Source organism: Convolutriloba macropyga, chromosome 2 (assembly GCF_964194025.1).
Source record: "Convolutriloba macropyga chromosome 2, txConMacr16.3, whole genome shotgun sequence".
Classification (NCBI taxonomy): Eukaryota; Metazoa; Xenacoelomorpha; order Acoela; family Convolutidae; genus Convolutriloba; species Convolutriloba macropyga.
In genome coordinates this window covers 73,136,759-73,160,449 of record NC_134469.1, presented here as the reverse complement: position 1 = coordinate 73,160,449, position 23,691 = coordinate 73,136,759, and the positions used below count along the sequence as shown (strand labels likewise).

Sequence of the window (23,691 nt, the reverse complement as noted above, 5' to 3'; positions counted from 1 at the left end):
TGGCACCGTAGCAAGGCGAGTTTTTGCCTTTTTCCCATCTGCGAGTCACATAAGTTTCAAAGATGATGTTGCTCTATGCTAATAGATCCTGTCATTGCTAGCTTCCACAACAAAGAACATAAGGGGGAGCTTTATGTTCGTTGTTGTGGAACCTAGCAATAATGGCAGGATCTATTAGCATAGAGCAACATCATCTTTGAAACTTATAAGAAACATCATCTTTGAAACTTATGTGATATGCAGAAATGAGGCTGAGTTGAAATTGAACAAACAACCAATTTTCACTTATATGAGAAATTTTTTGTTGATTTTTAGAAGTTTTCAAGAAAGTTCTGTTGCTTCATACTACATCTTGTCAATGAGCGTTTGGACTACAGAACCTAAAATCACTTTTCCTTAATTCTGAAAACGTGACATTTATGGTGCGTATTGGGGAGTATTGGAGAAGTGTCTTTTTCATCAATTTTATTGGAGTGAATTTTGAAGCAGGAAATGACACGCTTAAAAAAATTTAAGAGTGGTTGCTGAACAAATTGGAAAAAAACGGAGCGAAAATAGTGGTTTTTTGTTCATACCAGTTTTGGAGAGTGAAAAATTGAGATGAAAATTTTTCTAAGCTAGCACTTTTTTTGTTCACATGCATTTTTGAAAATAGTTTTTTTAATAGCCGCACAGCGATAGCTGGGGCTATTATTGGTCTTCTTCTCTTTTTACGACTCGAAGAGGAGTATTGGTTTTCTCTCGGTTTTTTTACAGGAAGTAGATTTGTTCACGCGGCATTTTGACCTAAAAGCGAAAGTGAGAAAAGCTGTCTTGGTGAACAGATTTTTACTAAGCGAGAGAAGTTTTTTGATCATGCGCTGCGTTTAGTGAATGACGTTTTGACTTTGAAAAGTAGTTTTTGACTGAATTGCACATATAGATAGCCTTTTTTTTTCGTCTAAGTGGCCCAATTTTTTTGCTTTTAATTTGGTTTCTTGTAGAAATAAATTTTATTCGATACTATATTGAAATCTTGAAGCAACAGAACTTTCTTGAAAACGTTTTGACTTTGAAAAGTAGTTTTTGACTGAATTGCACATATAGATAGCCTTTTTTTTTTCGTCTAAGTGGCCCAATTTTTTTGCTTTTAATTTGGTTTCTTGTAGAAATAAATTTTATTCGATAGTATATTGAAATGTTAACCTCGGAAATTGATACCACAGTGTTTTGCAGAGCTGAAAATGCGTTTCAAGTTGAAAATTGGCACAATTCTTGATTATTTAGTTAATTTTTGGCTTTTTTATATTAATTTCTTCATTTTTGGATCTTTTAACCGTCTTTTTGTCAAAAATCAGTTAATATTGCAACTTCTCTTTGATAATTTCTATACTCAACGCCTCTTTCTACCTCGATGTAATTTTGTTTCATAAATTGTACATATGCTAATCCGATTTTGGTAGTTTTTTTCGATTTTCGTCAGTTTTTCGTTTGTATTTTGGTTGTAATTGCTAGAAATAGTTTTTTTGTGCAACATGAGGGACTTTAATTTCGTTTCAATAAAAATTCAATCATTTTTTGGCATTAAGTTTTGAAAAAACAGTTAAAACTTTTTCATAAATGCAGTCTTGACTTAAAAGTTCTTCGACCAATTTTTTGCAAAATGTTTCAATGTTTCGTATTTATGAATTCTGCTTTTTCCTATTTTTTGTTTTCGTCAGGAGGATAGATCTTTGTATCGAATGACCAGTTATCTTTTCTATGTCTTGAATGCTGAAGAATGAAATGTTTTCGTTTTTCTTGAATTTTTTATATTGATTTTTAACTTTAAAAAAGCAAATTGATTTTTAACTTTAAAAATCAAGAATATCTTTTTGTTAGGTGTTCCTTACATTCTGCCCATATTTACATTATAGTTAGTGTCATTCTAGTTTTGTTCTGGCACCTACATTTATCTTCGGTATAATGATTTTTTTCAGTTGTAAAAAATGAATGATTTCAGCTTTTCGTCATTTCTTTGGTTTGCAATTGATTTATTTCAACATAAGGCAGTACTGAGAGTTTGATAGCAATCTTTTTCCGAAATTTCACTTATGACTAATTACTACAGCTTTCTTCCGGCCTTGGTATAAATTTCAACGATTTTTTGCTTTAGAATATTCTTCTGTTGCTTATGTCTTTTTTATGATCAATTTAATTTTTGATTTGGTATGAAATCATGTTGTCTAGCTTATGTACAACAAGGAACAAGTGTGTGTTGTTTTTTGTCCTAATCGCAATGATTAGAAGTCTAATTATGGGTGTTTTCTGATTCTTAAATTTGAGCTTTCTTTTTTTGAAAAGATTTTACTTAGTTTCTAAGATTATTATCTGACGTTTGCTTTCGCGATCTTTTTCAGATTAGAAGCATGAATTATTTGAGGGCTATTGACAACCTTGTCAGATTTTTCAGACTATCAGGTTTTTGATCATCTTAGTTTTTTTGGATTTTTTAACGTGAACAAACGTTTTCAATAATATAAAATTTTGCTGCATTTTGTTTCTCTTGTTGACAGTGGTTTAAGTTTCACCAATTTTTAGAGCAAACCTGGAGAGGTAGTGAGTTAATGGTTTAATACAAAAAGTAGTGGCTTCCGTTGCAATTACGGTTTTGTTAGTGGAGTTCTGAGGCTTCGAGTCGCTTCCGGAATTCTTCCAGCTATGTTTTTATTTCGTCATGATTTTTGTTACGACCATATGACGTCACAGCCACTTTTTTTTCATTCGTTCACGCAATTCCAACTGAATTGCATGTATGACCTCATTTTTCGTTCTTAGTGGAGCGAGTTTTTTGTTCATGCGCGTGATTAAGTTTTTGGTCACACTTGACTTACCTCACTCTCAAAAATGACATCCTCACTTTGAAATTGACTTTAATTTACTTTAATTCAAAGAGATAAGGTCAAATGGGTGTGTGTCACTCTAAATGAAGGTTATTTGAGATCAACTAAAAGAGGCAGCAATAACTTAAACAGATTTTTAATCAAAATTTTTTTTGTTCACATGCATTTATTGAAAATAGTTTTTTTCAATAGCCGCACAGCGATAGCTGGTGCTATTATTGGTCTTCTCTTTTGTTACGACTCGAAGAGGAGTATTGGTTTTCTCTCGGTTTTTTTACAGGATGTAGATTTGTTCACGCGGCATTTTGACCTAAAAGCGAAAGTGAGAAAAGCTGTCTTGGTGAACAGATTTTCGCTGAGCGAGAGAAGTTTTTTTTGATCGTGCGCTGAGTCTAGTGAATGACGTTTTGACTTTGAAAAGTAATTTTTGACTGAATTGCACATATAGATAACCGTTTTTAGCCGTTTTTTCGTCTAAATGGCCCAATTTTTTGCTTTTAATTTGGTTTCTTGTTGAAATAAATTTAATTCGATACTCTATTGAAATGTTAACCCCGGAAATTGATACCACAGTGTTTTGCAGAGCTGAAAATGCGTTTCAAGTTGAAAATTGGCACAATTCTTGATTATTTAGTTAATTTTTGGCTTTTTTATATTAATTTCTTCATTTTTGGATCTTTTAACCGTCTTTTTGTCAAAAATCAGTTAATATTGCAACTTCTCTTTGATAATTCCTATACTCAACGCCTCTTTCTACCTCGATGTAATTTTGTTTCATAAATTGTACATATGCTAATCCAATTTTGGTAGTTTTTTTCGATTTTCGTCAGTTTTTCGTTTGTATTTTGGTTGTAATTGCTAGAAATAGTTTTTTTGTGCAACATGAGGGACTTTAATTTCGTTTCAACAAAAATTCAATAATTTTTTGGCATTAAGTTTTGAAAAAACAGTTAAAACGCCGTTAATAAATGCAGTCTTAACTTAAAAGTTCTTCGAGCAACTTTGCAAAATGTTTCAATGTTTCATATTTATGAATTCTGCTTTTTCCTATTTTTTGTTCTCGTCAGGAGGATAGATTTTTGTATCGAATGACTAGTTATCTTTTCTATGTCTTGAATGCTGAACAATGAAATGTTTTTGTTTTTCTTGATTTTTTATATTGATTTTTAACTTTAAAAAAGCAAATTGATTTTTAACTTTCAAAAATCAAGATGTCTTTTTGTTAGGTGTTCCTTACTTTGTGCCCATATTTACATTATAGTTAGTATCATTCTAGTTTCGTTCTGGCACCTACATTTATCTTCGGTATATTGATTCTTTTCAGTTGTAAAAAATGAATGATTTCAGCTTTTCGTCATTTCTTTGGTTTGCAATTGATTTATTTCAAAATAAGGCAGTACTGAGAGTTTGATAGCAAGCTTTTTCCGAAATTTCACTTATGACTAATTACTACAGCTTTCTTCCGGCCTTGGTATAAATTGCAACGATTTTTGCTTTAGAATATTCTTCTGCTGCTTATGGCTTTTTTATGATCAATTTAATTTTTGATTTGGTATGAAATCATGTTGTCTAGCTTATGTACAACAAGGAACAGGTGTGTGTTGTTTTTTGTCTTAATCGCAATGATTAGAAGTCTAATTATGGGTGTTTTCTGATTCTTAAATTTGAGCTTTCTTTTTTGAAAAGATTTTACTTAGTTTCTAAGATTATTATCTGCCGTTTGCTTTCGCGATCTTTTTCAGATTAGAATCATGAATTATTTGAGGGCTATTGACAACCTTGTCAGATTTTTCAGACTATCAGGTTTTTGACCATCTTAGTTTTTTTGGGTTTTTTAACGTTAACAAACGTTTTCAATAATATAAAATTTTTGCTGCATTTTGTTTCTCTTGTTGACAGTGGTTTAAGTTTCACCAATTTTTAGAGCAAACCTGGAGAGGTAGTGAGTTAATGGTTTAGTACAAAAAGTAGTGGCTTCCGTTGCAATTACGGTTTTGTTAGTGGAGTTCTGACGCTTCGAGTCGCTTCCGGAATTCTTCCGGCCATGTTTTTTATTTCATCATGATTTTTGTTACGACCATATGACGTCACAGCCACTTTTTTTTCATTCGTTCATGCAATTTCAACTGAATTGCATGTGTGACGTCATTTTTCGTTCTTAGTGGAGCGAGTTTTTTTGTTCATGCGCGTGATTAAGTTTTTGGTCACACTTGACTTACCTCACTCTCAAAAATGACTTCCTCACTTTGAAATTGACTTCAATTTACTTTAATTCAAAGAGATAAGGTCAAATGGGTGTGTGTCACTCTAAATGAAGGTTATTTGAGATCAACTAAAAGAGGCAGCAATAACTTAAAGATTTTTAATCAAAATTTTTTTTGTTCACATGCATTTATTGAAAATAGTTTTTTTCAATAGCCGCACAGCGATAGCTGGTGCTATTATTGGTCTTCTCTTTTGTTACGACTCGAAGAGGAGTATTGGTTTTCTCTCGGTTTTTTTACAGGATGTAGATTTGTTCACGCGGCATTTTGACCTAAAAGCGAAAGTGAGAAAAGCTGTCTTGGTGAACAGATTTTCGCTGAGCGAGAGAAGTTTTTTTTGATCGTGCGCTGAGTCTAGTGAATGACGTTTTGACTTTGAAAAGTAATTTTTGACTGAATTGCACATATAGATAACCGTTTTTAGCCGTTTTTTCGTCTAAATGGCCCAATTTTTTGCTTTTAATTTGGTTTCTTGTTGAAATAAATTTAATTCGATACTCTATTGAAATGTTAACCTCGGAAATTGATACCACAGTGTTTTGCAGAGCTGAAAATGCGTTTCAAGTTGAAAATTGGCACAATTCTTGATTATTTAGTTAATTTTTGGCTTTTTTATATTAATTTCTTCATTTTTGGATCTTTTAACCGTCTTTTTGTCAAAAATCAGTTAATATTGCAACTTCTCTTTGATAATTCCTATACTCAACGCCTCTTTCTACCTCGGTGTAATTTTGTTTCATAAATTGTACATATGCTAATCCAATTTTGGTAGTTTTTTTCGATTTTCGTCAGTTTTTCGTTTGTATTTTGGTTGTAATTGCTAGAAATAGTTTTTTTGTGCAACATGAGGGACTTTAATTTCGTTTCAACAAAAATTCAATAATTTTTTGGCATTAAGTTTTGAAAAAACAGTTAAAACGCCGTTAATAAATGCAGTCTTAACTTAAAAGTTCTTCGAGCAACTTTGCAAAATGTTTCAATGTTTCATATTTATGAATTCTGCTTTTTCCTATTTTTTGTTCTCGTCAGGAGGATAGATTTTTGTATCGAATGACTAGTTATCTTTTCTATGTCTTGAATGCTGAACAATGAAATGTTTTTGTTTTTCTTGATTTTTTATATTGATTTTTAACTTTAAAAAAGCAAATTGATTTTTAACTTTCAAAAATCAAGATGTCTTTTTGTTAGGTGTTCCTTACTTTGTGCCCATATTTACATTATAGTTAGTATCATTCTAGTTTCGTTCTGGCACCTACATTTATCTTCTGTATATTGATTCTTTTCAGTTGTAAAAAATGAATTATTTCAGCTTTTCGTCATTTCTTTGGTTTGCAATTGATTTATTTCAAAATAAGGCAGTACTGAGAGTTTGATAGCAAGCTTTTTCCGAAATTTCACTTATGACTAATTACTACAGCTTTCTTCCGGCCTTGGTATAAATTGCAACGATTTTTGCTTTAGAATATTCTTCTGCTGCTTATGTCTTTTTTATGATCAATTTAATTTTTGATTTGGTATGAAATCATGTTGTCTAGCTTATGTACAACAAGGAACAGGTGTGTGTTGTTTTTTGTCTTAATCGCAATGATTAGAAGTCTAATTCTGGGTGTTTTCTGATTCTTAAATTTGAGCTTTCTTTTTTGAAAAGATTTTACTTAGTTTCTAAGATTATTATCTGCCGTTTGCTTTCGCGATCTTTTTCAGATTAGAATCATGAATTATTTGAGGGCTATTGACAACCTTGTCAGATTTTTCAGACTATCAGGTTTTTGACCATCTTAGTTTTTTTGGGTTTTTTAACGTTAACAAACGTTTTCAATAATATAAAATTTTGCTGCATTTTGTTTCTCTTGTTGACAGTGGTTTAAGTTTCACCAATTTTTAGAGCAAACCTGGAGAGGTAGTGAGTTAATGGTTTAGTACAAAAAGTAGTGGCTTCCGTTGCAATTACGGTTTTGTTAGTGGAGTTCTGACGCTTCGAGTCGCTTCCGGAATTCTTCCGGCCATGTTTTTTATTTCATCATGATTTTTGTTACGACCATATGACGTCACAGCCACTTTTTTTCCATTCGTTCATGCAATTTCAACTGAATTGCATGTGTGACGTCATTTTTCGTTCTTAGTGGAGCGAGTTTTTTTGTTCATGCGCGTGATTAAGTTTTTGGTCACACTTGTTTTACCTCACTCTCAAAAATGACTTCCTCACTTTGAAATTGACTTCAATTTACTTTAATTCAAAGAGATAAGGTCAAATGGGTGTGTGTCACTCTAAATCAAGTTTATTTGAGATCAGCTAAAAGAGGCAGCAATAACTTAAACAGATTTTTAATCAAAATATAACATATCAGCCTTCAATGAAAAGACGAATTTTTTTGGTCTGTCTTACTGTTTTTTTGAGACTGCAGGTCTACAAAGCTATTGCGGCTATTTTCTGGCAATCTGCCAGTTATGTTTTCGTTTTCAATTTTTCTCAAACGAAGTAGCAATTATATTAGTCCTGTGGTCTTTTTAATGCGATTTTTCGCTTGACCGATTATTTGTCAAAATCAGGATAAGCAGGTAGCACCGAGAGGGCATTATGCTCTCTCTTGAGAAATAAAAGCAAATATACAGAAATATGAGAAAAAGAGAAAATTTTAGAAAAATGAATATAGCAGTTCTCTTAATTTTTTTTAGTTTTGTTTTTTTTTGACAATTTTGGACTACTTTCTTAGTCTATTATGACATGCCATTTGTTCTGCTACCACTTCTAGATTCCTATATCTTTGAAGGACCCGATACCTGCCTTTGTGTGTGTGCTCGTCATATTTACAAAAATCGTTAATTTTTACTACTAGTTTTATCGGTAATTTCGTTCGGTTGTATTTGGAACAGGATGTGAATAGCGTGAAAACAAAGGGTTTTGGTCAAATTGCTGAAGACTTGAGATACGAAACAGTGTTTTTCTGTTCATGTCGCTTATTTGACAAGTAGTTTATTTGACGAGAGCGAGACAAGTAGCTGTAGAAAAAATTTTCACTAAGCGAGCGTAATTTTTGGATCAAATACGACTTTTTAAATGCAGTTTTTTAGTTTGAACTCCAAGTTTCCCCCGAAAGTGTTTCTCTAAATTTTTGAAACTAGTTATAGTTGGTTTGCAAACGTTTTTGGCTATCTGAAGTCATTTTTACTTTTTGTCTTGTTCTAATCCTTTTCAGCAATTTTTTCTATTTTTCATGGGGTTTGGGGAGCTTTGTGGATGCAATCAGTTGTTTTAGCATTTTTAGTTTTCTCTCTATTTGATTTGCTTTAACTTTTAGTATCTCCTGTTATCTCTTGTTAAAGATAATTGAGTAAGTTTGAGCAATTTTCTGCCTAAATTCTTCCAGTTTTGTTTCGCGCTGTAATTTTAATTGTTCAGTGTCTAATTACGAGCAGTTCTTCAGGTTTTGTTTTTGTGAAGTGACTTTTGAAAGCTAGAAAGTGCAGTTTTCAGTAAGAAATAAGTTGTTTAGATATTAATTTTAAGGGTTTTTGCCTTTTTAGTTTCTCTCAAATGAAGTTTGTACCAATTATATTAGTCCTGTTGCTCTTTTTTAATGCGAGTTTTCGCTTGACTGATTTTTCGTCTGACCCATTGACTTTTCGTCCTGAAAAACGGGATAAACAGGTAGCGCCCAGCGGGCATTAAGTTTCATCAGAGGCCCCTAGCCGCATATAGCAGTCCTTCAAGTGCTTTATGTGGTGAAAGTACTGGGAAGGCCGTAATCTAAGGCTCAAGGACCTTTATCAACTTAACCAGCCTCAATTTTAGTCTGCTCCAACATAAAATTTCGAAAATCACAAAAACACGAAAAATTCCAACATGTTGGGCTGAAAAACTCCTAAAAACGAGCTCGTTTTTAGGAGTTTTTGAGCCCATGTTGGAATTTTTCGTGTTTTTTGTAATTTCAAATTTTGTGTTGGACCAGACTAAAATTGAGGCTGGTTAAAGTTTATTAAGGTCTTAAGCATGACATAAGTAGTTTTATGACCTTTTTAAGAGGTATATGGTTTTGTAATCCAAGCAAAAACACGCAAATTTAGAATTTTCAATTTTTCTCAAGTCTTCTGAAAATTTTTCATTTTTTGAGATTTTTAGACCTAGGTGTCAAGGAACCTCCTCTAGCTTTGATGATAGATTACTGCTCCGTTTCTAGTGGTAATAGAATGGTTTGAAACATTTCAATATCACGAAAATTTAGTAGCAGTTTTTGTTAAAGTTTTAAATTTTAAAGTTTTGGAATTTTTTTTAGCTTGTTCCATGCTTATGGATCTTTGTTAGCCAGTGAAACTATTTAAGACGTGATATAGGGAGACTGGATAGTCTCGTAGGACATTGAAATGGTTTCGAAGATACTAATATCTCGAATTTTATCAAGATTTTTGTTAAAATTTCCATTTGTCCTTTTCGTCCTTTATCAAGATTTTTGTTAATATATTTTTGTCCTTTTCGTTTTGAGTTTAGCGTTTATTACTGGCCAACGAAACTTTTACCTCTCGCACATGGGTTAAATAACAGAACTCCAGAGACAAAAAATGGTTTTTAACGTTTTTCCCTTCGAAGTGTGGAAGTTTGTCTTTTTAATTTTGCACTTTCAATTTTTTCTATGATTTAATTACTTACATGGCTAGAAAACTGCAAGATGCAGAGCCGAATCTCATCATGGAAAATTTTCCTAGCTCTCTCTCCCTCTCTGTTGTTTATTGTTTAGGGTTTCTTTCCTTCTATTTCTCGTTCACGTTTAATCTCCCGCACACTATCTTTCTTTCTTTAACTCTTTTGTTGATGCAGCACATCTGCTGATGTTTTGTGGAGTAATGTCATCATCTATTACCCTCTCCTGACGCCCCTTCAATTAAGCTAGAGTTAGCCTCACTAAACCGTAGCTAGCTACAGTCGAAGTCAACCACTCGCTGGTTGTTTGAGAACAATTCCCCGGACGTCGATTGTTTTGAGTACTCTTATTTGAGTTCTCAAAACATAAACGACTAACGGCGGGCCAATTGCTCTTAAACGACCGGCGAGCGGTTGACTTCGACTGTAGAAGACTGGAAAATTTTTTTTAATTTTGCAAATTTTCAAATTCTGTTTTCTGTTTGATTTAATTACTAACAAGGTAAGAAAACTAAAAGTTAAAGAATCGAATCAAGCTAAAGCTAGCCTCACTAAATCGTGGCTAGCTACTCTACTGACGAAGCCAACCGTTTGCCGGTCGTTTGAATGCAATTCGACTGATGATAGTCGGTTATGTTCAACTTGTTCATTTTTTCTCTGCGAAGTATTGGCTGGGTGACTGATCTAGCAGAAGATGTAATTAATAGGCGCCCTCATCTTCTCACTCGGCTATTATAGCGCTCCTAATATGTTTCGCTTTACCTCATTTTGCCGCCTTTTCAACATTTTGCGTGAAATCTTTTTGACTTCTCTAGGCTAGTTTCTCTCTTCTCTCATTCTGCTAAAAGTGATTTTGAACATCAGTTGCTCAGCAAAGCAATTCAAAATGAACAGAGTCAGTATAAAAAATTGAAGTCAGAAGTAGAAACGGGATAAACCCATAAAGCCCAATTTTAGATGCCCGCTAATTGAACGTCGTTCCTATAAGTCTTAGTTACCATCTCTAATGCTTTTTGGTATTGATAGTAGCCCCTGTAGCCTCTCTCTAAAACAGAAGCATGTTCAACCACGAAATGCCATCAAAATAAATCGGACTTAAAAAAATGTTTTTGCACAAAATTTTTTTTCAATATCTTCTGTTATTTCAATCCCAATCATGCTTATTGGAATCAACGGCGGCTATTTTCCGGCAATCTGCCGGGTATGTTTATAATTTTTTCTCCAAAGATTTCTGCGTAAGTTGCATTTACAGCTCTGTAGAAAATATTGTTTTAATTTTAAGTAGAACATTTTTCGTTTTGTCCTCCTTCGTGAATTTTTCCTTTCCTCGGTTTTGTCTTTATGAACCGGTTACCTTGTCTGTCAGTTGGCATGTTTTTGTTTCGAACTACCTATTTTACTGTATCGCAAAGTTTTCTAACAGATCTTCTGTCGCAACTTAAAGTAGTTTTGATCAGATGCTTTTTGTCTGTTAGTTTTTTCATGTAAATTTTCCTGTTATTGTTCCAAAATGCTAAGTTAAGCAATGAGGAGGTGCATCGGTTCAGTTAGGATGTTAAGTTTTCTACTTCGAGTCCTTTAAGGAATTCTTCTGGCTATGGTTTTAATTCGCTTTACCTTTAGATCACGTTGTTCGTTTTTTTCATAAGTCAAGATTTTCAGTTTTGACTCGTGACTTAGTTCACTCTGTTTGAACTGAATGAATTTCATTTTCTTACACTCCTTCAATTACACAATGTTGGTGAATATGGTCAGCGTCAAAAGACCAAAATCAAAAGAAATAATTAAGTCATAGTGCAATAGGTTATCAAAGTTCATTAGAGCCACTGCTAACTGACATTAGTATTAAGCTTAATAGCTTTCAGTTTAGAAGTTTGGAATCTAACTGAAACTGCACACCGGATTAGAACACTTTCTGAAACTCAATTTCTATCTCCTCTTTTTCTGTTTCAATCCTGATGTGCGTCGGCAGCGGCAATTTGCCGGCTATGTTTTGTTTTGTTTACTCGTACAGCCGACATGCTCTTATTGTCAATTAGGATTTTTCATCACTGGGTGGGCTATGAAAGCTCGATAATTATCAGAATTATCTTCAGGTTATCGGTATTCATTGTAGCGAATGCTAATTGACGGTATTAATGCTAAGCTTTGTAAGAGTTAATTTAGCGGAACCGAGCATAAAAAATCTAAGAAAAGGCCCTCCTATTTAAGAGAATTGCAGAAACTGGCCGGCCTTGCCGCCGTTTTATTGTACGTTCGCCGGTGATTTAGTTCACTCTCAAATTGGTTTGACTATGTTTGAACTCAGATTAATCCATGATAAATATGCAGTTCAAGGCTGAAAGAACACAACTTCATAAACGTTGATTATTAATTGAACTCAGTCGAAATTTGAAGCAATCGTATTAGTCCTGCTGGTCTTTTTTAATGCGATTTCTCGTGCTATTAACTTTTCGTCGGATCGTTTTTATTCGTCTGGCCGTTTCGTTTTTCGTCTTCGAAAATGGATTAAACAGGTAAAGCTCGGAGAGCAGTAAATTGTCTTCGAGACTCAGCGAGTCACTATTCTCTAAGAACGTGATTCGCGGGAACTGCTTAAGAGACATAAATTCATGGTGAGTAGGGCGGTTCTTAGAGTTTGATCCCCTCTCCCCCATGGTCATATCGCCTCCCACTAAGCTAAAGCCAGCCTCCAAAGTCGAGCCTCAGTTCGCATGTTAAAGTCAATCACTGGCCAGTCGGTTGAGAGCAATTCATACGACGTTAATTGGTTATTTTTTTCACAAAACTCGTAAGAAGTCGGTAGTCTCAGAATTTTTGCATGCAAGATGCTTCATTTTGAATCTTTTCCTAATATTTCTTTCTTGATAGACAGCTATGTTTTTTTGGCGTTTGCATTTTTCACACACTTGTCTCTATTGCCTTTCCAGTATTTTAAGGGGTGGTAACAAAATAAAAAAGATGGGGATTTATATGAATTGTGAATTTTCAGAATTAGCTCGGAGTTCCTAGGCCTGATGAAGAAGGTAGTACGCGCTCCTTTGGTCCTAGACGTGCTCAACATTCAAGGAGTGCAGCGTCAGCTCGAGAAATTGGCCGATCTCCTGAACAAGATTCAGAAGGCACTTGGAGAGTACCTTGAAAGAGAGAGGGCATCCTTTCCCAGGTTCTACTTTGTGGGAGACGAGGATCTCCTTGAGATCATCGGAAACAGCAAAAATGTGCAGAGATTGCAGAAGCACTTCAAAAAGATGTTTGCGGGTAATTAGACGTTTTAAATGGAACATTACTGCATGTGTTCACATGTACTCACGTGTTCTCCTCAAAGAAGCTATCGCGTAATCTCTTATGATAAAATTGAAGCTTTTTGAGATGCACTTTGGTCAAACGTTGAGATTTGATCTACCCATAGGAGTGAATACGTTGATGTTCAACGAGGACTACACAATTGTGGAGGGCGTTGCTTCGCGAGAGGCAGAACAAGTGGTGTACAAGACTAAAGTGTCTCTGATTGAGAACCCTCGAATCAACGAATGGCTGACCAAAACTGAGAGCGAGATGAAAGTGTCTCTGGCCAAGTTTCTGGCTGATGGAGTTGCTGGTGTCCAACAGTTCTCGACTGCAGAAGTAATTGATCAACAGAAATATATGGAATGGCTTGATAGCTATCAAGCCCAGCTGGTTGTCATAGCTGCCCAAATCGCGTGGACTCAGAATGCTGAGAATGCTCTGAAAAAAATCGACGGAGGTTAGTTAATGATCTCAGATACAATTGAAATAATCAGTTTAAGTTTTGGATGGATTTCAGTACTAGCGTAACTGGCGTGATCTAAAAGAAATTTCACTCTGCCAATGACGAAAACATTTAATAAAGGTGCTATTTTTGTGCTAGGCGTTGATCTCTCGCCATTGGAACAAGTGAGTGGAAACGTGGAGAAGATTCTCAATGTGTTAGCTGATTCCGTCCTTCTTGAGCAGCCTCAGTTACGAAGGAAAAAATTGGAACACATGATTACAGAACTGGTCCATCAACGAGATGTAACACGACTCATGGTGTCCAAGAAGATGAACTCCAGCACTATGTTCGAGTGGCTCATGCAAATGAGGTTCTACTTTGATCCCAAGAACTCCAATCCTCTCAAACAGCTGGACATTGTGATGTCTAATGCCCATTTTAACTATGGGTTTGAATATTTGGGTGTTGTGGACAAATTGGTACAGACACCACTGACCGATAGATGCTACTTTACCCTCACCCAGGCTCTGGAAGGAAAATACGGAGGGTCACCTTTCGGTCCCGCAGGTGGGTGTGAAATATAACGCTTTTTTCTCGAACTAATCCCGAATACGTGTAAACCCTGATTTCCTTTTGACTGGATCTGAAAAACCTTCTCTCCATGTTGGGCAAAACATAATTTTGACATACAAAAAGCTCTGGGTGACTTGCTTTTGATTAGGTACTGGAAAAACTGAGTCAGTGAAGTCTCTCGGCAACCAACTGGGACGTTTTGTCCTTGTATTCAACTGTGACGAGACCTTTGACTTCCAAGCCATGGGCAGAATCTTCGTTGGGTTGTGCCAAGTTGGAGCTTGGGGCTGTTTTGACGAGTTCAACAGACTGGAGGAGAAAATGTTGTCAGCTGTGTCCCAACAGATACAGGCCATCCAGGAGACACTGAAAGCAATGGGATCTCTGACTGTGAAGCCAGACAAACCGCTTACAGTGGAGCTAGTTGGTAAAACAGTGTCGGTGAACCCTGACATGGCCGTTTTCATCACTATGAATCCTGGTTAGCGACTCAACTATTCTTTTCTTTCTGTCCTTACTAGGAAAATAGTATAGTTTACAAAGAGCAGGGATTGTTACTTTGAAGGAGTGCTAATTAACAGCAGGCGAACTTGTCAATATGTTGCGTACGAAAGACTTTCAAAAGCAGACGGAAATTTTGGTAATATTTTAATTCTGACAGAACGGCAAGATTTTCTTCGTATCTAGATGGAACAAAGTTTGCGTGTAATTTTAACTATAATTTAAATTTGGAGTGGAGTCAGGAAAGCTTAGAGTATGCTCCGTGAGCTGTGTTGTTTCCCACAACTGTTAATTGTTTAAGACTACGCTGGCAGAAGCAACTTGCCCGACAACTTGAAGAAGCTCTTCCGTGCTATGGCCATGACGCAACCAGATAAACAGCTCATTGCGCAAGTAATGCTCTTCTCTCAGGGCTTCCGCACCGCCGAGGTTCTGTCCAAAAAGATAGTTCCCTTGTTCCGTCTTTGCACTGAACAACTGTCAAACCAAAGTCACTATGACTTTACGCTGCGAGCTCTGAAGGCCGTGTTGAACTGTGCCGGTAGTATCAAGAGAGAAAGGATGATGAAACTGCGTGAAGAGTTGGAGAAAGAGGGACAGACAGTCGACCCCTATGCAATCTCCGAGCAGATCAATGAGCAGGATGTGCTGATTCAATGTATCTGCGAGACCACAATTCCAAAACTGGTTGCTGAGGACATACCCCTTATGCGCTCCCTTTTGGCAGACGTGTTTCCAGGTACAAATCAGATTTCAAGTTTAATCTGTATGAGAAGTTTGAACCAGGCTACCGACTTCGTCTGTATGAAAGCATTTTTAGCTGAATAAAAGTGTTGGAATTGGTTCTCTCATTTGAATAATTTAAGTATGGTCAAATGTAAGTGGTGAATAGATGCCGTTATCATCTCTGCAAGCAGGCTAGCATGAGTTCCCGCAGTAGTCTTTTTGACTTCTGTGGGCTAGTTTTATTTTTCGCTCAATGTGCTTTTAAACAGTGCTTGCTCAGTAAAGCATTTACAATGATAAGAGTTGATACCGCAAAACAATCAAATTTAGAAACGGGGGATAAACTCATAAAGCCCACGATAGATCCCCGGTCTTTGAACTTTGTACTAATCAGTCTTAGTTACCAAGTCTAATATTTCTTACTAATGATGCGAATCTCTATTTCTTATTATGAAATGGGAGTGTGCTTCACAGCCTTAAATTAAAAAGAAGGAAAAAGCTTAGTGATTTCTGGTTATTAATATCCGCGAACAGCCTCTCAGAGGCTATTATTTAAGCGCTCTCCTTTTTTACGAATCAAAGAGGAGGATTGGCAGAGCGTCTCTTTTGATAATTTTTAGAGTATTTAAGAACAGGATGTAAAAGTCTTTAGAAGAGAGAAAAGTAATTTTTTGTTCATGTCGTTTTTTGATTTCGAGAGCAAGTGAGAAAAGTAGATGAAAGAATTTCCGCTAAGCGAGCAAAATTTTCTTGATCATGTGCCTGTTTTTTTCAAGCAGTTTTCTTGTTTTAACTCACTCAGCTCAGGGCGTTTCTATCAATTATCTCAGCTAGTGATACTGCGTTTTCAAGCCTATTAGACTATCTGAAGCAATTACTACACTTCCATATTCAATTTTACCTATTTTTAATTGCTCTCAAACGAAGTGTGTAGCAATTATATTAGTCCTGTTGGTCTTTTTTTATGCGATTTTTTGTCTAACCCATTTGACTTTTGGTCCTTAAAAACGGGATAAACAGGTAGCGCCCAGCGGGCATTAAGTTTTATTAGAGGCCCTTAGCCGCGTTTAGTAGTCCTTCAAGTGCTTAGTTCGGTGAAACTAACGAGAAAGCCGTAGTTAAAGGTTGAAGGGTCATTTTTAGTAGCCGCACAGCGATAGCTGGGGCTATTATTGGCCTTCTCTTGGTTTTTTTTTTATTTCGTCGTCATGATTTTTGTTACGACCATATGACGTCACAGCCACTTTTTGTTCATTCGTTCATGCAATTTCAACTGAATTGCATGTGTGACGTCATTTTTCGCTCTTAGTGGAGCGAGTTTTTTTGTTCATTCGCGTGATTAAATTTTTGGTCACACTTGACTTACCTCACTCTCAAAAGTGACTTCCTCAATTTGAAATTGACTTTTATCTACTTTAATACAAAGAGATAAGGTCAAATGGGTGTGTGTCACTCTAAATGAAGGTTATTTGAGATCAGCTAATAGAGGCAGCAATAAGTTATACAGATTTTTAATCAAAATATAACATCAGCCTTCAATGAAAAGACGAATTTTTTTGGTCTGTCTTTTTACTGTTTTTTTTGGAGACTGCAGATCTACGAAGCTATTGCGGCTATTTTCTGACAATCTGCCAGCTATGTTTAGGAGTTTTTGAACACAAAATGTTGCAATTTTCCTTGTTTTTTTGTCATTTTTCCAAATTTTGTTGGACACGTCTAAAATTGAGGCTGGTTAAGGTTGATAAAGATTTTTTGCGAGACATAATTACTTTTTATGACCTTTTTAACAGCTATATATTTTGGTAATCCAAGCAAAAATACGCAAATTTATAATAAATTTTTCTCAAGCTTTTTGAAAATGCTTTTCATTTTTTAGCCCTAGGTGTCAAGGAACCTCTAGGTTTGATAATAGATTTTTGCACAATTTCTTGTGGTAATAGAATGGTTTTAAACATTTCAATATCACGAGTTTTAGTAGCATTTTTTTTGACAAAACCTGAAGTTTTTTTCGTTCTTTTTGACATTGTCTTGATTCACATTTTTCCTGACGTAGAGGCCAGAAAATCTCTTTAAAGGTTTAATAATAATTTACTGCAAAGTTTTTTGGCCATGGATTAGTTTTCAACTTCTAATATTACAACTTATAGCAATTTTTTGATAAAACTTGCAATTTCTTCTGCAATCCCTCCCCGCTATGGTTTTATAATAGGTTGCTCGATAGTTTACAGATGCAATGGAATGTTGTTCAAGTTTTTATTATCGCGAATTTAATAACTTATTATAATTTTGCAATTTTCAAATTTTTTTCAAGTATTTGTCAATTTTTCTAGTTTTTTACAGAACCTCCTAGGGTTTGGTAATAGGCTACCGCATAGTTTTTAGATGTAATGGAATTTTCAATAGTTTAATTTCACATAATTAAACAATTTTTAAAAAATATTTGCGTTTTTTTTAATAATTAGTTTTTTATTTGATCAGAACCAGGGCTCAGGGATATCCGCCGAGTTTTGATAACAAGCTGCTGCATAGTTTCTGGAGTTAATGGAATGGTTATCAATGTTTTAATGACTCAAGTTTTGGCAATTTTGTGATAAAATTTATTTTCTTAAAACTTCGGAAAATAATCATTTTTGGAATTTTATTACTCTGTTAAATTTTTTAATGCTCGAAATAATATCCTGGATAACTTTTGAGACAATGAAATAGTTGTGGGTATGTTTTATTAATATTACGAAATTTGGCCAGATTTTGTTAAAATTTGCAATAAAAAATGTTTGAATCTTTTTGTCCTTTTCTGAGTTCAAGGATCATTAGTGGCCACCAAATAGTTTTAAGTGCAGATGGGTTACATGACAGAACTCCAGAGACGAAAATTGTTTTGAACGTTTTTTCACTGCAAAATATGGAATTTTTTTCTGCACATTCAGTTTGTTTGCTATATGATTTAATTACTAAGAAGGCTAGAAAACTAGAATTCCAGAGTCGAATCTCATCATGAAAAATATTGCCAGCTCTCTCTCTCTCTCTCTTTGGGTTTGGTTGGCTTTCGTTCTCTTTCTCGTTCTCGTTTTATCTCTCGCACACTATCTTTTTCTTAACTCTTTTGTTGATGCCGCACTTCAGCTGCTCTAATGTGGCGTGATGTCAGCATCTATTACCCTCACATCATACTCCCTCAATTCAGCTAATGCGAGCCTCAACCAACTGTGGCTGGTTTCTGACAATGCTAACTGCTCGCCGGTCTTTTGAGAGCAATTCGCCCGACGTTAGTCGGTTATATTTACAATTTTGCCCTGTTTTTTTTTTCAACGGTTTGTGTATTCATTTTTTATAGGGTTTGGGCAGTTGTGCGCTTGAAATTAGCTGTTCTATCATTTTTTAGTGTTCTTTGAAATTGATTGATATTTATTATGAGTTGATTTTGTTAAAAAAATGTAATTTTGAACAGTTTTTGCCTAGTTTTAGCCGAGTATTTAAGGGTTTGTGTCTCGTGGTTTTATACTTCTCGATGTCTTTTTCCTTGATCAATTCTTATTTTCGACCTTTTCTACAGGTTTATTCTATGTTTCTTCTAATCATTTAGGTGGCGGCTGTTCACTACTCAAAGTCAAATGAAACGTGAGCCAAATTGGGTGCCGTTTTTTCACTAGATTTTATTAGTTCTTATAATGGTATATAATAACCTCTAATGGTGTCATTTGAAGCCTCTTAGCGATCCCCCTCCCCACTGAAGCAGGCTGCAATAGATTAGAGTACCCGCTAGTCATTCGAGATCAATTCTTTCATCGTTTGGTGGTTATCTTTAATATTGTTAGGTCAGTTTTGACGTTTGACTCATGACTGACTCAACGGAGATTATTTAGGCGCTCTCCTTTTTTAAATTCGCCTTACCTTTTGATCACATTTTGTGTTTTACATAAGTCACGATTTTCACGCTTGACTTCTGACTCGCTTCACTCACTATTTCAACTGAATGTATTTTAAATGCTTTCACTTATTGAATTACGTAATGTGGCGAATACGGTCAATGTGAAAAGAGCAAAATCAAAAGGAACCGATAAAGCCCGGTCTTTAAGTAATAGTGTATTAGATTATCAACGTTCATCAGAGTGCATTAGAGCGATCGCTAGATGATATTGGTATTAAGCTTGCTTCGGTTTAGAGGCTGAACTAAGTATAGTTTTAGAATCCAGCTGAAACTGCACACCAGTTTAAAGCACTTTGACACTTAGAATTAAAATTCTGTCAGTTTCTGTTTCAATCCGGATGTGCGCCAAGCGCGTCAACGGTAGCAATTTTGCGGTAATTTGCCGGCTATTTCATTGCTCTAAGAGTGCCAAAAAAGTTGGTTTTGAAACTAAAAAAAATGGTTTTTGAAACTATACCAGTCAATAATTATACGTTTGGAAGAATTTTTGACCATCTTTATCAAAAATCAATACATTGGAATCAAATTTTGATTCATTTTTGTCACTTTGCCGTTTTAGATTCTGTTTCTCCATTTTATGAAGAAATCCTGTTTATAATTGTGTGGCTTTCGTTTTTTGGCCGAAGATGGTGTTTTTATTTCCATGGTGACGGTTTTACTTGCTCTAGAACGTGTGGAATTTTTTTATTTTTTTGCTTGACCAGTTTTTTGTCTGATTCTTTATACTTTTTTCCTCAAAAATTTGATCAACAGGTAAACCCCGGAGGTCCTTAATCGACTGAGCTGCAGATTCAACGAGACTGTTTCGAGGCGACAATGTCATGCTGTGAGGCAGGCGCAGTTCTTATTCTTGATTGGTTGACCCATCGCAATCAACTCCCCCCCCCCCCCGCTCAACCACCCCTAACACCCCCGCCCACCCCCTCCAGCTGGTGATTTGGAGCCCTCTCCTCCAGTACACGCAACCGTACCCACCCCCATCCTCTTTCCCCTGCCACTCTGCTCCCCCCCCCCTCCTCCTCCTCCTCCCCCCCCCCCCCCCCCCCAAAAAAAAAGTAACGTCCGAGCCCCAGCTGGCTACTGCCAATGGCTGCCAGTCACTTGAGAGATATTCGCCCGAAGTAACTCTGAGAGCAATTCGCCCGGTTGTGTTTGGATCTAATTAATGTGTTTTTGATGAATGAATCATTTTAAATGAAATCATTTGTCTATTTTTGAGGGCGTTTTGCATTACTTTTTCTGGGCGTTTTGCAATACTTCAGTATTATTTTCCAGCCTCTCAACAGCTATTATTCAGGTGCTCTCCTTTTTAATTGCTCTCAAAAGAAGTTTGTAGCAATTATATTAGTCCTGTTGGTCTTTTTAATGCAATTTTTTGCTTGGCCGATTTTTCGTCTAACCCATTTGACTTTGTCCTTAAAAACAGGATAAACAGGTAGCGGCCAGCGGGCATTACGTTTCATTAGAGGCCCTTAGCTGCGTTTAGTAGTCCTTCAAGTGCTTAGTTCGGTGAAACTGCGGAGAAAGCCGTAGTTTAAGGTTAAAGGGTAATTTTTAGGCGTTTTTGAACCCAAAATGTTGCAATTCTTCGATTTTTTTTGGGTCATTTTTCCAACTTTTGTTGGACCAGTCTAAAATTGAGGCTGGTTAAAGTTGCTTAAGGTTTTTTCAACACATAAGCGCTTTTTCTATCGTTTTATGAGCTATATGTCTTGTTATTCCGGACAAAAACGCAAATTTATACTCTTTTTCACAATTTTTTCCAGCTTATTCAAAATGTTTGTCATTTTTTGATTTTTTTTCAACCCTAGGTATCAAGGAACCCGGGTTTGATAATAGGTTACTGCATAGTTGCTAGTGGTGATGGAGTGGTTTTCAACATTTTATCAGCACGAATATTAGCATTTTGACAAAACTTTTTCAATTTTTTTGAATTTTTTTGACATTTATTGTTATTATTCAGGTTTTTTTGGCTTCACGGGTCAGAAAACCTCACTTAGGGTTTGATACTAAGGTACTCGAAAATTTTTAGTGGCCGTGGATTAGTTTCCAAATTTTTAATATCAAACTTAAGCAATATTTTAATGAAACTTCTCAATTTTTTTTAATTGCTCTCAAACGAAGTTTGTAGCAATTATATTAGTCCTGTCGGTCTTTTTTAATGCGATTTTTCGCTTGACCGATTTTTCGTCTGACGCTTTTGACTTTTCGTCCTCAAAAACGGGATAAACAGGTAGTGCTCAGCGGGCATTAAGTGCTCTTAGAGCCTTTCAGCTCTGTTTCAGCTCAAACTGTTTTGCAGTTTTTTACTTATACTTTTGGTGTGAAGGGCGGTTCTTAGAGGTTGAGACCCCCCTCCCCATCTTGACCCCCACCCCCACTATCGCCTCCACCCCCACCGCGCTGTCCCCCCCCAACCCAGTGTTGCCCTCCATCAACCCCCGGTGCACCCCCCCACCCCCCCGTGGCAAGCTACTGACAAAGCCAACCGCTCGCCGGTCGTTTGAGAGCAATTCGCCCGACGCTAGTCGGTTATGTTTAATTTTTTTTGTCAGTTTTTAGGTTTGTCCAGCCTCGAGAGCCAATGAACCTCCTCCAGGGTTTGATAGTTTTAACTGCATAATTGCTAGATGTTAATGGAATGATTTTCAAGGTTTTAACATCTTGAATATCAGCATTTTTGACGAAACTTTTAATATTTTTGACATTTTTTGTCATTGAGGTGTTCCACACCCAGGGTCCCGAAAAGCTCCTTTTTGGATGGATAATACGTTACTGAAAGTATTGGCCATAGAATACTTTTCAATTTTTTTAACTGAAAAACTTTAGCTATTTTTTGATAAAACTTACAATTTTAAAATTTTTTGTCTTTTGTTACGTTTCTCCGTCCTTAAGAGCCGAAGAACCTCCTCTAAGGTTTGATAATAGGTTACTCTATAGTTTCTAGATGTATTATCGCGAATTTAAGCAATTTTTAAAAAACTTTCAAGTTTTTCATTTTTTTACATTTGTCAATATGCAGGTTTTTTTAGCCTCAGGGGTCAGTAAACCTCCTTAGGCGTTTGATAGTAAGTTTCAACTTTTTAATTTTAAGTTTAAGCTGTTTTTTGATAAATTTGCGATGTTTTCAATTTTTTTTGTTGAAAGTTTGTCATTTTTTTAGGTTGCCCCAGCCTTCAGAGCCAATGAACCTCCTCTAGGGTTTGATAATACGTTACTGCATTGTTTAGAGATGTTCTTCATGATTTTAATATTACGAATTTAAGCATTTTTAAGTTTTCGCAATTTCAAGTTTTTTTGAATATATTACTTTTTTCGTCTCCATGGGCTCAGGGAGCTCCTCCGAGGTTTGACGATAAGCTGCTCGATAGTTGCTAGAGTTTTGAGTGCCTATCAATATTCAAATGACTCTTTTTTAGCATTTTTTTAAAATCAAATTTTAAGTTTTTCCAAATTTTTGGAAACTTTTGAAATCTGGAAACTTCTCATTTGAGAGAAAGTTGAACTTTCTTTAATTTTGCCTTTTTCACTTTCTTTCCGATATGTATAAATACTATCCAGGCTAGAAAACTAGAAGTTCCAGAGTCGAATCTCATCATTGAAAATTTTGCTAGCGCGCGCTCTCTCTCTCGCTCTCTTGGTTGGCGTTTATTTCCTTTTTCTTGTTCGTTTTCTCTCTCTCGGTCGTTCTCTTGTTGATGAATCTCTTCAGCTGCTGGTTTGTAGAGTGATGTTATCGTCTATTACCCTCGTTAACGCTGAATTATAGTCGAAATGTTCTATCATAAATGACTTAACTAGCACTTTTTAGGAGATTATTGTTAACTGCTCTCAAACGAAATTTGTAGCAATTATTTTAATCCTGTTTGTCTTTTATGCAATTTTTCACTTGACGGATTTTTCATATGGCGCATTTGACTTTTCAACCTAGTCTCCTAGCATTTGTTTCACCGCAGCAGTTCTGGAGACTTATACTTATTGTGTGAAGGACGGTTCCTAGAAATTGATTCCCTAACCTCACCTCAAGCCCGCCCCCACTTCATCCCCTCCCGCCGTTGTCCCCCCCCCCCCGCTTCGAAGTAAAGACTTTCACTCCTTGAGTTTTGCAATTTTGTGAATATAGTCAATGTCAAAAGAGCAAATTCAAAAGAAACGATAAATCGATAAAGCACTGTTATTAAAATATAGTGCATTATGCTATGAAAGTTCATTAGAGCGATTGGTAGCTGACATTAGTATTAAGCTTAATAGTTCTCTGTTTGGAAGCTGAAATGAGTATAGTTTAAGAATCTAACTGAAACTGCACCCCAAATTGGAAATGTTTGACTGAAAAAACAGAAAGTTCAGCTAATTTTTTATCTTTTTTTTCTATCAATCCCAATGTGCGTTGATGCGTCAATAGCCGCCGTTGATGCGTAAACGGCGGCTCTTTGCCGGCTATGTTTTAAAACTATTCTCTGAATGTT

At 35.7% G+C, this 23,691-nt stretch overlaps 1 protein-coding gene across 6 annotated transcripts in view; it reads left to right on the top strand.

Moving 5' to 3' along the window:
- The window catches only part of LOC142334682 (cytoplasmic dynein 1 heavy chain 1-like), a 148,454-nt gene that overhangs the window by 27,292 nt on the left and 97,471 nt on the right, over positions 1-23,691 (top strand). For all 6 annotated transcript variants that reach the window (XM_075382911.1, XM_075382910.1, XM_075382909.1 and 3 more), the window contains exons 15-19: positions 12,754-13,022; positions 13,174-13,509; positions 13,654-14,064; positions 14,219-14,551; positions 14,873-15,310. In XM_075382911.1, the coding sequence (XP_075239026.1) occupies positions 12,754-13,022; positions 13,174-13,509; positions 13,654-14,064; positions 14,219-14,551; positions 14,873-15,310 (1,787 nt within the window). The remainder of the gene's footprint in view (positions 1-12,753; positions 13,023-13,173; positions 13,510-13,653; positions 14,065-14,218; positions 14,552-14,872; positions 15,311-23,691) is intronic.